Source organism: Triticum aestivum, chromosome 3B (assembly GCF_018294505.1).
Source record: "Triticum aestivum cultivar Chinese Spring chromosome 3B, IWGSC CS RefSeq v2.1, whole genome shotgun sequence".
Lineage (NCBI taxonomy): Eukaryota > Viridiplantae > Streptophyta > Magnoliopsida > Poales > Poaceae > Triticum > Triticum aestivum.
This window is the reverse complement of record NC_057801.1, coordinates 697,640,281-697,652,546: the sequence shown is the minus strand read 5'-3', so window position 1 is coordinate 697,652,546 and position 12,266 is coordinate 697,640,281. Positions and strand designations below refer to the sequence as shown.

Below are 12,266 nucleotides of genomic sequence, written 5' to 3'. Positions count from 1 at the left end.
AAATGCTACTCCGTGACTGGGTAGTTACAAAAGGTAGGTTTCGGGTTTGTCCAGTCCCATGCTGCGAGACATGGTCGAGCAAGATGGGACTTGCCCCTCCTATCAGGAGAGATATACTCTGGGCCCCTTGTGTGATCCGACCAGGGTAAGCATGGCCATGCGACAAGGATTATGAGATAATCCAGATAGTGGTCGGTATCACTGGAACGAGAAAGAGGTCGGGCTAGCACAAGGATGACAATATCGCCTTGAGCCCGACAACATATATCGTGCGGCAAAGGGAACGGAACTGTGACACGTTGTACAGGTTCGCCTAACCAGCTTCATAATCTGTTTGGTGGTCGGCACGCCTTGCTAGAGGCCGCTACCAACCGTGCAGGTCGGAGGTGATCCGAACTGTGACCAAGCCGACTTGAATCTAAGGGGTCGCGCGCTTAAGGGAAGGAACCTACGAGGTCGGTTCATAGGACACTGGTCGGATGTGATCCGAACTGGACTAGGAACATGACCGAATAGACTTTGGGCTTTAGGGACCGTGCGAGGCCCAAGTGTTGAGCCTGCGAGGACGCCTATATAAAGTGGGGGTGCAGCACACTCATGCGGTTGATCGCTTCGGCGCTGTCACTAGGGTTTGCCTGTGTTGCGAATAGTCACCTCCACTCGCCGCCGACTGTGTGATCGGACCTAGCAGTCCGCCGCATGGTGTTCCTCCTGCACGCGCGGATACCGTTAGAGGCGGTGCTCTTGCGCCGCTCCGGCGAACTTGTATGTGGGATCGGACGACCGGTTGTTCGAGGGAGATCGGACGAGGAGGAGACGATCCACGCGGACGCGTTGCCCCAATTCTTCTTCCGCTGCACGACACTGTGCTTCTAGTGGTAACGATCCATGATCCATCTCCCGTAGCATGTTCTTGATTGGTCTGCGCGTAGGAAATTTTAATTTGCAGTCGACGCACCCTACCGTAGATCCCAACAAACCGACCCTGTCTCCATCGAAGTTCCCCAAGTAAGGTATATAATTGAAGCTACTATACTAAAGTTCTTGTTATTCTTGGCATCTCTTAAATCAATCGTTCTCTTCGAAAGAAAGAAAAACACCACCACCGTTCTAATAATCCAGTAACTCTCCTAGCCAATTTTTATCCCTTTGGAGTTCCTCCGAGACCCTAACATATATCCAATGGATGCATGTTTACTGGAATTCCTTATGATTCCATCCAACCTCGCTAAGAAAACATGGCACCCAATCTAAACAACTGTATAAACATGTGGAAAAAACATTTTAGTGCAATAATATGCATACGGAGTTCCCGCGTAACCTTATTAGTACCTTATAGGGACATTCTTTGTGCATTGCATCCTATAGTGCATCATATTATGCATTAAATTGTGTCCAGATATACCCTCTACGGGTTCATATCTTACCCTCGTGTCTTCTAAACTTATCTGAGGCTTTTGTGCTCATGATAAGTCATGCATATATTATGGTAAGTCATCTGTTATTCATTAATTAGAGTCCAAATATAGGTCTTATTACCTCATAAGGATGTTCTTGGTGCATTGTATCTTATGGTGCATCTTCTGCATAAAAATTATCAATATTGTGTCTAGATATTTACGAAAAGGATAATATGTCTAGATACACGCTATCTTCAGGTTTATATCTTACCGGTGTATGTTCAAAACTTATCTAGGGCCTTGTGATTATGGAAAATCATGTATACATTATGATAAGGCTTCTCTTGATCATTAATGAGGTGTCCGATTATAGCCCGGTATTTTGTTTGGCATGTTTTTGATAAAACCGACCATGTCTCCATCGAAGTGCCCTAAGTAAGGTATATACTTAAAGCTAATATACTATATTTGTTATTATTTTTGGAATCTCTTAAATCGCCAACATTCTCTTCAAAAGAAAGGAAAACACCGCCGTTGTTCTAATAATCTGTTAACTCTCCAGGCCAATTTTAACCCCTTTTAGTTTCTCCTAGACGCCACCATATATTCAATGGACACGGGTTTACTGGAATTCCTTAAGCTTCCACCCAACGTCGATAAAAAAATAACCACGCCACCCAATCTAAACACTTGCAAAATATGTGCAAAAACATGATGACATATTAGTGGAACAATATGCATTCGAAGTTCCTGCTCAACTTATTAGTACCTTATATGGGGACATTCTTGGTGCATCTCATTATGCATTAAATTTGCGTCTAGATACACCCTCAACTAGTTTGTATCTTACTGTAGTACTATCTTCTTCTAAACTTATCCGAGGCTTCGTGATTATGATAAGTTATGTATAAATTATCATGCTTCATCTGTCAATAAGTAGGGTCCAATTATGAGTTGCATTTTGTTTGGCATGTTTGTTTTAGATATATCTGACCTCGTTGCACTAAAAATGCCCTAAGGTATACTTAAAACAAACCTGTTGTTATTTTTGGCAACTCATAACCGCCAACTTGGTTGTGGTCCGGGTATTCTCGAGGCTAATTTAATCCTTTCTAGTTTCTCCCAGACCCCTCACTATCTCCCTCTTTTTAGGACGCCTAACAATTCTCACCGGCGACTGCCCCCTCCCGAAATCACCGTTGGTCCCTCCCCCTGCAAGTTTTGGCCCTTGCCATGCACGCCGGGGACCCGAGGAACGGTCGTACAAAAATACACGAAGTTTTTGCAGCCTAATTTAAACTGCAAAAACGTCTTATATTTGGTACGGAGGGAGTAGTTTATAGAGGGAGTAGCTCATAAGGATGTTCTTGGTGCATTGTATCTTATGGTGTATCTTATGCATCAAAATTATGTCTAATATTTACTAAAAAAAGATAATCTGTCTAGATACACGCTCTCTTCAAGTTTATATCTTACCGGTGTATGTTCAAAACCTGTCTAGGGCCTTGTGAATATGGTAATTCATGTCTACATTAGGATAAGGCTTCTCCTGTTCATTAACGTGGCGTCCAATTGTAGGTCGGTACTTTGTTTGGCATGTTTTAGATACAACTGACCATGTCTCCATCGAAGTACCCTAAGTAAGGTATATACTTACTTAGAGCTACTATACAAGATTTGTTGCTATTTTTGGAATCTCTTAAATCACCACCTTCTCTTCGAAAGAATGAAAAACTCAGTTGTCTTTCGAATAATCCGATGGCCAATTTCAACCTCTTTTAGTTTCTCCTAGATCCCACCATATATTCAATGGATGCAGATTTATTTGAATTCCTTAAGATTCAACCCAACGTCCACAAAAAGATGACCACACCTCACGATCTAAACACTTGTAAAAATACGCGCAAATACATGACCGCATTTTAGCACGGCAATTTGCATTCGAAGTTTCCGTGTAACACTTATTAGTACCTTATATGGGGACATTCTTTGTGCATTGTGTCTTACGGCGCATCTTATTATGCATTAAATTTGTGTCCGGATACGCCTTCTACGGGTTTTTATCGTGCTGTTGTATCTTCAAAACTTATCCAATGAATTTGATAAGTTATGAGTAGATCATGATAAGGCATTTGCTATTCGTTCATTGATTAGGGTCCAACCCACTGGAAATGCCCTAGGGTATAGTTAAAACAAAACCTGCTGTTATTTCTGGCAACTCATAACCGCCAACTTGGTATCCTCGAGCCCAATCTAACCCTTTCCTAGTTTCCCCCGGACCCCATCATTATCTCCCTCTTTTTAGGGTAACAATAATTCTCACCGACGGCGACCGCCCCGCCCCTCCCCAAATCGCCGAACCCCTCCTGGTCCCTCCCCTCCCCCCTGCGAGATTTGGGCCTTGCCGTGCACGCCGGGGACCCGAGGAACGGCCGGCCGGCAGGCAAAGATTACATTTTCCCCCGGGGTGAACTGCCCGTTTCCAGTCCGCTTTGCTTAACCCGCTCCTGCTTCCCCCCTTTTGTGCGCTAAGCTTCCTGCCTGCACGGCTCCTCTCCCCTTCTCTCTCTCTATAAAACTATCTCTCCCTGCTTCCCCCCTCTGAGAGCTTTTGCAGAGAGAGGGGGAGCCGGAGCCACACAAGCGCACAGCCACCACCGACTGCGTTCGTCCGTCTCTTCTCCCTCCTGCCATCGCCATTGCTGCCGCCGCTTCCTCCCCCGCCGCTGCGCTCCGGGTAGGCATCCCTGGGGCTCCCCTGCTTGCGCTGTTCTTGGCTTGCTCGGCCTTTTGGCCGGATGCGTTTTCTCTTTCGGGCGGGCGCTGCCTGATCTGTTCTTGGTTATTCCGTTGGGTTCGTCCCCCGGGGGCCATGGGTCGCCTCATTTGCCCGATTTGGTCGCTGGTTCTTGCTCTCTCTTCCCCGAGCAGATTTGCCCTTTTCTCCTTGCTTTTTTTTTCTTTTCTTTCTCAGATGCTTTGAGCCATGGCGCTTTGGGTTGGTTGGGCTTGTCAGATTTGGTTTGCCGCTTTATTTCGCATTGCTCTCCGATATTCACCATATTTTTCTGCTCTTATTTTCTCCCCTGCGCCACTGTTCATCCCCACATGCTTGTTTGTCTGTTCATCTGCTTACCCTATCCCTTTTCCTGCGTAGCATTATTTGCCTGGTTTACTTCACGCTCACACAAACCATTCCCGTGTTCTGCTGTTGTGATTTCAGATGAGAAGCAGCGCAACCGGGGCAACGACTGCGCGGTCGGCCTGAGGTCGGAGAGGCAGCCAGGCAGGCTGCAAAGCTCAGCTCAGACCAGAGGAGGCTTCATCCACACAGACTGAAAGCGAGCCACCATGGGCTCCCTGGAGGCGCGGTACCGGCCGGCCGGAGCAGCGTAAGATCTCCCTCCCCAGAGCAGAACCCACCCCTCGACTCGATCCAAAGAGAAAAATACCCACTTTTTCTGTACGCTCCGTACCTTTTTTAGCTGGTGATACTCAAGGAGATGCCGCTTGCGTGCTAATCTGGCCTGCAGATGCGCCCTGCCATGTGCCGCCATGTGCTAACCAAGCCACCGTTTCTGTGGCGATTACCACGACGTAGTAATCCTGTACCCGCCATGGTACCCTGCACAAGATGCCGTTCTTTCCTCTCCGCTGCCGTCCGTCCGTCCGTCCGTCCATGGCGCCCTCCTCCCTCATCCTTAACTTCCCTGATCTTGTAGGTGGTGCCGTTGGTGGTTGCAGCGCCTTTAATGGCGTCCACCCATCCATCCATATATGCTAGTACCACCAGCGCCACTTCCCGTTAGAGATGCAGCGAGAATGCGCCCTCTTTTCCGTTGCCAAGATGCCCGAACTGCCATGAATCTGCCGGTTCTTGCCCCCACTTTTTAACCTGATTTTGTTCTTATTACCGGCCAGGGATCTGTCCTGCACTTCTGGCGGTGGTTTTGATCCCATATTTAGGAGATGCTAATAGTTTTGGTAACCCAGCTCCAGTTTTTCTGTTATTATGGTGGGGCCAGGTGTCGGTGCTCATGTGTTCCTCACTGCGGATTTGGCCCCGGAGACCGCTCCTTGTCACCGAAACCCTATTAAATCTCTACTACTGACGCATTGGCTCCATGTGCACTCCACAGTGGGCACGTTGAGTAGGTCAGCTCCGGTACAGTCTCTTCATGCCGGTGGCCTGAGGGTGACAATTGGGGATCATTTCGTCTAGAAAATGCCAGGTTTTCGGGGTTGTGTTTGACTCTTCGGTGCGCGGCGAACGGAGTGAATTCTGCAACCTTGGTCTCCTGTCATCGGTCTATGTGATGTTAACGGCATTGACGCTGCTACAAAGTTTCCATCTCTACACCTGGGATTGCTCATCTTCGTGCGGCTTTTGTTCGCGTGTTTGCCGGTATTAAAATTGCTAAGCGGAGCGTGCTGTCGATTTGAGACCAAGAAACATGGGGGGTTAGGTTAGGTACCGTCCGGGAATCTCTGTGATTAGTGGTGCTCTCCTTTTCTAAAAGATGTGACTAGTAAAGCAGAGGCCCGGAGGAATAGATGAGTGCGCTGGTTTTCATTTGCTTCATCTTTTTTAATTTTCGGTGTGGAGAAACGTGCACGCTTTTGTTCCCCATAGCCTTTTTCTCCTCGATAGGCAAATCACTTTAGTGTGTGATCACTTCCCAATATGAGACGCTGCAGTTTCTCCTGTTAAAAGTGGTGCGAGCACTTTAGTTTTAGTGTTGCAATGCATGTTAGCCGCCCATGGAGGCTAGTCTTCTGAACCTTCTGAGCATATGCATATATAGTGCAGCCTCCAAGAAAAACCAAACACCATCACCTAGGAAAGCACTATGAAAGCTATCTTTGTGGTGGTAAGCAAAGCAATGGGGTGAGGAAAGGAAAGCACCAGGGTGTGGCTTGCTTGTAGGCTTATTTTGTTGTCATTTTAGTACAAGTGGTTGTTCTGATAGGGACCTTGGTAACCAAGTTGGATCCCTTCCTTCCTTGTACTTCAGATAAAAATAGTATTAATATAATCTGCCTGCTTACTTTGGGAAATCATACTTATTTCTTCATAAGTGCCTATTTCAGAGTTTGGGTCTTGGACTCACAAATAATGTTAATATAATCTGGTTATATTGGGAAATAACACTTCTTCAGAAATTCTCCTATATATCCTCTATAAATCTTAGGCAGAGTTTTTGTTTCATCTGCCTAGCCGAAGTTCCCAGTGCCTATTGAGTGTCTAGCATCTACCAAGTGTGATATTGCAAAAGTAAAACGGAAACAAATCATCTTCCTGCATAACAAAATGAAAGTTAGGAGCAGAACTCTACTGCTCTCATGGTATTAGTACCAAAAAAATGTTTATACCAATATAGTAAAACTTTTTATTGTAGAGACAGCTTCTGAGTTCCGACTTTCTCTTGGCCAGAATTAGTAACTTCGCTGTTCCGTTACTGACTTGCTGTCTGTTGACTATCTCCTCTGTTGCAGTGATGACACAGCTAAAAGAAGGACCCAGAAAAGCAAAAGTTTCAAAGAGGTTGAAAAGTTTGATGTATTTGTTCTAGAGAAAAGCTCCGGCTGCAAGTTCCGATCCTTGCAACTTTTGCTCTTCGCTATCATGTCTGCTGCGTTTCTGACACTTCTATACACTCCGTCTGTGTACGAGCATCAGTTGCAGTCCAATTCTCGGTAAGTATATATGTATGAAGAGTATCTTGGTGTAACAGCTAGTACTACACGTAGAACATTACTTTCCACAATGATAAGTTGTTATCTGTATATGGTAAGCTGCCTATTGCCCTGAAGCTCATCGTGTTCATGTGCTTTGCAGGTTTGTTAATGTTGGATGGATATGGGATAAGACTATCCCTGATCCGCGATATGTATCTACTATGCCTGTTCAGTGGGATGATGTGTATAAAACTATCGAAAGTCTGAATGGTGGTGAGCAGAAGCTCAAGGTCGGACTCTTGAATTTTAACAGCACTGAGTTTGGGTCTTGGACACAATTGCTCCCAGAAAGTGAGTTTTCGATCATAAGGTTGGAGCATGCTAATGAAAGCATTACCTGGCAGACACTGTACCCTGAATGGATTGATGAGGAGGAAGAAACAGAGATACCATCTTGTCCATCGCTTCCAGAGCCTAATTTCCCAAGAGGGACACACTTTGATGTTATTGCTGTGAAGCTTCCCTGTACCCGAGTTGGCGGGTGGTCCAGAGATGTTGCGCGGTTGCATCTGCAGTTGTCAGCAGCAAAATTGGCCGTGACTGCCGCAAGAGGCAACCGGGGGGTACATGTGATGTTTGTGACGGAGTGCTTCCCTCTTCCTAATCTCTTCTCTTGCAAGAATCTTAAGAAACATGAAGGCAATGCTTGGTTATACAGGCCTGACTCGAAGGCATTAAAGGAGAAGCTTAGACTTCCGATTGGATCTTGTGAGCTTGCTGTTCCACTCAAAGCAAAATGTAAGTTGATTACTATCTCTGCTGTTTTCAATGTCTCTGCATAGAAATATGCTAATTATTCCTCATTACCTTTTGCAAATGTTTGTCATCTACTCATCTGTTGATTTGCTAATTTGAATACCCACAATGCCTGGAAGAGCTATCCATCTGTGGCAGTTGAAATCTATAGCAATCTCTCTGCTTTAACATATAGGAACATCACCACCTTTTGTTCGAATATTGTCATAATTGAAAATTTCCTTTTACGCCTTTTATTGTTGTCCCTGTATTACTTGGATTCTTCTGATGAATGACACCAAATCCTTTCTCTTACAGCAAGACTTTTCTCGGTAGACCGACGCAGAGAAGCATATGCTACCATACTGCATTCAGCAAGCGAGTATGTCTGTGGTGCAATTGCAGCAGCTCAAAGCATTCGTCAAGCAGGATCAACAAGGGACTTTGTTATTCTTGTCGACGACACCATAAGTGACCATCACCGGAAGGGCCTTGAATCTGCGGGCTGGAAGGTGAGAATAATCGAGAGGATCCGGAACCCAAAGGCTGAGCGTGATGCTTACAATGAGTGGAACTACAGCAAATTCCGGTTGTGGCAGCTGACGGATTATGACAAGATCATATTCATAGATGCTGATCTGCTCATCCTGAGGAACATTGATTTCCTGTTTACAATGCCGGAAATCAGTGCAACCGGCAACAATGCAACACTCTTCAACTCTGGTGTCATGGTTATCGAACCTTCAAACTGCACATTCCAGCTGTTAATGAATCACATCAACGAGATCACATCTTACAATGGTGGTGATCAGGGATACTTGAACGAGATATTCACATGGTGGCATCGGATTCCAAAGCACATGAATTTCCTGAAGCATTTCTGGGAGGGTGACGAAGAGGAGGTGAAGGCGAAGAAGACCCAGCTGTTTGGCGCCAACCCGCCAATCCTCTACGTCCTCCACTACCTGGGCCGCAAGCCGTGGCTATGCTTCCGGGACTATGACTGCAACTGGAACGTTCCGATACTGCGGGAGTTTGCCAGCGACATTGCGCACACGCGCTGGTGGAAGGTGCATGACAAGATGCCCAAGAAGCTCCAGAGCTACTGCCTCCTGAGATCAAGGCTGAAGGCCGGGCTGGAGTGGGAGCGGAGGCAGGCGGAGAAGGCCAACTTCACCGACGGGCACTGGAAGCGGAACATCACCGACAAGAGGCTCAAGATTTGCTTTGAGAAGTTCTGCTTCTGGGAGAGCATGCTGTGGCACTGGGGCGAGGCCCCCAACAACTCGACGAAGAAGGCCTCGACGCCGGCGCTGCCCGCCGCGACCCTGTCGAGCTCGTGAGATGCTGTGTAGATATCCTCCCCCGAGAAATTTTAGCATACCAGATGATACAGCAGACCCCCCCAGTCTCCTCCATTCCATACAATACACAATAGCAACAGCTTTGTAAAGGTAGCCATGCATGCTGCTCCTAGGCCTTTCCTTCCCAACAGCTATACATTTTGTTTGCTGCCAATGCCTCGGGCGCGCGCTCTCGCTCTCGCTGCTGCTGCTGATCCGACCTCGAAAGCAGCCGCTGCTCCAACCGCGACGGCTAACGAATTTTTTGGTTTCATCATGGATGGGTAATAATTCGTCGCTTGTAGATTAACTTTTCCGGGCAAGACTTGTCTATGGCTGGCTGTGTTGGTGCAGTAGTAGTTAGCTTTTTGTAATGTAATGTGTGTATGGTGGTCGTTGAACTGTTGGCTCCGGTGGCGTTGGTCTGGGGTGATGCAAGGTTTAGATTGCTGACCGGCGGACGCAGCCGCTCCTTTTTTGGCACCATGGGTGATGGACATGATATGATGTTGTAATGGAATTTGGGTTGGTTCAACTGCTCGGCGATTCGGGATGATTGAGCGTGTGAAATTGTTCATCCGTGTTTGACATGTTGTGCAACAAACCTCGGTCGGCTGTGGGGTTGGTTTGGTTGCATGTGTGTGCATTGAGCTCAGCGGCGCCACCTAACGGGGCGGCGTTGAAATGGCGTGCTGCTGAGTGAGGGCAGGGCAGAGATGTATAAGAAGAGGACACATGGGGCGCATGGAGGGTTGGGTGAGCTGCCTGCCGTGCCGATGCCATGGGAGGGACATGGCCCCATCATTGCGAGGATCCATTATTTCGCCGTGCTCCGTTGGGTTCCAGGTTCCAGCTGCGGGCGATCTTTGTTGAGGCCGCTCAACGTGCTCGCTTTTCCGACAGCATGGAAACACCCGATTTTTTGTCCAAAAAGACTAACTGCCCAACGGTATTGACAAAAAAGACCATCTTCCAGACGAATTGACAAAACAGACTAGCCTAGCCGTGGCGGCAGGCGTGACAGTTGACGCGTGGCGCCTGCCGCCACATGCTAAGGCGGCAGCCCCTGCCGCCATGATGTGAGGCGGCCGGTGGCCGATTACATGAAAAATACAACCCGGCGAGCCACGACGGAACGGGGGCAGGGCAAGTGGGCCCTGCCGCCATGCATCTAGGCGGCATGCGCTGATGGTGCAGCTGCACGGGAGCCGGGCCACCCCCTTTTTTGGGCCATTGCTGATGCATGTATGTCCTGATGAATGGACCACTTGCTCGCTAGAGAACGAATCATGATGCATGCATGTATCCACGCAAGTTTGCCATCGTTGTCTATTTCGATGAGGAGTGAAGTAAAGTGACCTGGCGCACGGCAGCAGTGCATGTCGCCTGACTGCATGGCGGCAGGGCCAGCCTGCCCTGCCCCTGTTTTCGTCACGGCTCGCCGGGTTGTAATTTTCCTGTAATCGGCCACCGGCCGCCTCACATCATGGCGGCAGGGGCTGCCGCCTCCGCATGTGGCGGCAGGCGCCACGTGTCGGCTGGCGCGCCTTCCGCCACGTCTAGACTGGTCTGTTTTGGCAATTCATTTCAGAGGTGGTTCTTTTTGTCAATACCGTTAGGCAGGTAGTCCTTTTAGACAAAATAACGGAAACACCCTACGTCCACCTAAAAAGCACGGGGAGGTTTAGGCTGTGTACAAGCGCTCGTACTGCTGGTATGGTTCGCCCAATATCTGAAGGATTCCATAGATCGGGAGGCTTCTTTTAAATTGCTTCCAGATCTGAAGGCACTGTAGCTGAGCTGAATGCTAAGGCCAACTCTACCGCGTGACCCAAATTTATCCTAAATCGTCCGTTTGTATCTGTTTGGAGTAAAACGGACAAACCGAACGACCCAACGCGTGGGAGCATACGAACGTTTCGTCCGGTCTGTGTCCGCTTTTGCTCCATTTTCAGACCAAAGTTACTCTCGGTTTGGGGCTAAAGCGGACAGAAAGCGGACGTCTTCGCGTCCTCGTCGTCCGTCTGTGTCCGCCTCGCCCTTACATGACACTCTCTCCTTTTTTTACCTGGCCCACCACGTGCACCCACCACGGACAAAATCCGGACAAAATATGGGGTAGCAGCGGTGGGTGCAGTGAGTTTGTCCGGCCTCTGTCCGGCGTTTGTTCTCCCTATTGCTACCCCATACGGACAAAATCCGGATAAAATGGGGTAAGATTTAGGGTCGTGCGGTGGAGTTGGCCTAAGAGCATCTCCAACAGCCGCGCTATGCGCCGCGCGCAAAAAACCTGTTTGCCGCGCGCGCTTCGGCCGGTTTAGCGCGGCCGCGAGCGCTGGCTCCAGCAGCCGTGCAATAATGCAGCGCGCGCGCGCCACTCCAGCAGCGCGCAAAAATACAGCCCGCGCGACTTATGAGTTTGAAACAATTTCAAAATGCAATAAACATGTGAAATTTGTCACAGACATCTTCCAACCAAGTTCATGCCCACAAGTTCATACCCACAAGTTCATTCAACCAAGTTCAAAATGCAAAGTAAAGTTCAAGACATAAATGAAAGACACATCAAACATCTTCCTCGTCTTTGTCCTCATCTTCCGAAGACGATTCTTCCGCCTCTGAAGATGAATCTTCCTCCCTATCCTCATCATGCATCGCATCACGTGAAGCTCCGACGATGTTGGCAAGATCTTCAACGACATCTTCACGGGAATATGTGTGAGGAGGCACATCGGAAGACATTCCACCCATGGCCGAAGGTGCACCCATGCCTCCCATAAGAGTAGCGAAACTCATGCCTCCCATGGCGGTCATAGCGTCAGAGGATGCTCCAAAGCCACCCATGCCTCCCATGACGGCCGGAGGTGCGCCCATGCCACCCATGCCCTTCTTCGGCCGCGCTGCATTGGGGAGCTTCGACGGTGCGACGGTGGCACGGGACGGCGCCGGCGCGACGCCACCCGTCGTCGTGGTCATCCGCGGCGGCAAGAAGAGGCTGCGCGCGAGGCCGACGCTCGGCGGAGCTCCGGCGGTGGCGACGCCAACGCTA

The 12,266-nt window shown here is 48.5% G+C and overlaps 1 protein-coding gene across 1 annotated transcript; it reads left to right on the top strand.

The window, feature by feature from the left end:
• Window positions 1-3,881: 3,881 nt before the first annotated feature.
• LOC123071832 (UDP-glucuronate:xylan alpha-glucuronosyltransferase 1) lies at window positions 3,882-9,752 on the top strand. Its single transcript, XM_044495413.1, has 5 exons — window positions 3,882-4,137; window positions 4,624-4,792; window positions 6,897-7,097; window positions 7,240-7,877; window positions 8,193-9,752. Exons 2-5 carry the CDS (start codon window positions 4,752-4,754, stop codon window positions 9,215-9,217), a joined length of 1,905 nt encoding a protein of 634 aa, XP_044351348.1. The 5' UTR covers window positions 3,882-4,137; window positions 4,624-4,751; the 3' UTR covers window positions 9,218-9,752.
• The last annotated feature ends 2,514 nt before the right edge of the window (window positions 9,753-12,266 follow it).

Excerpts from the sequence above, each read along its gene's own strand:
- LOC123071832 (XM_044495413.1), top strand. The coding sequence starts at position 4,752 with ATGGGCTCCCTGGAGGCGCGGTACCGGCCGGCCGGAGCAGC. Across the intron at positions 4,793-6,896 it reads TACCGGCCGGCCGGAGCAGC|TGATGACACAGCTAAAAGAA; the intron begins GTAAGATCTCCC and ends CCTCTGTTGCAG. Across the intron at positions 7,098-7,239 it reads CAGTTGCAGTCCAATTCTCG|GTTTGTTAATGTTGGATGGA; the intron begins GTAAGTATATAT and ends TGTGCTTTGCAG.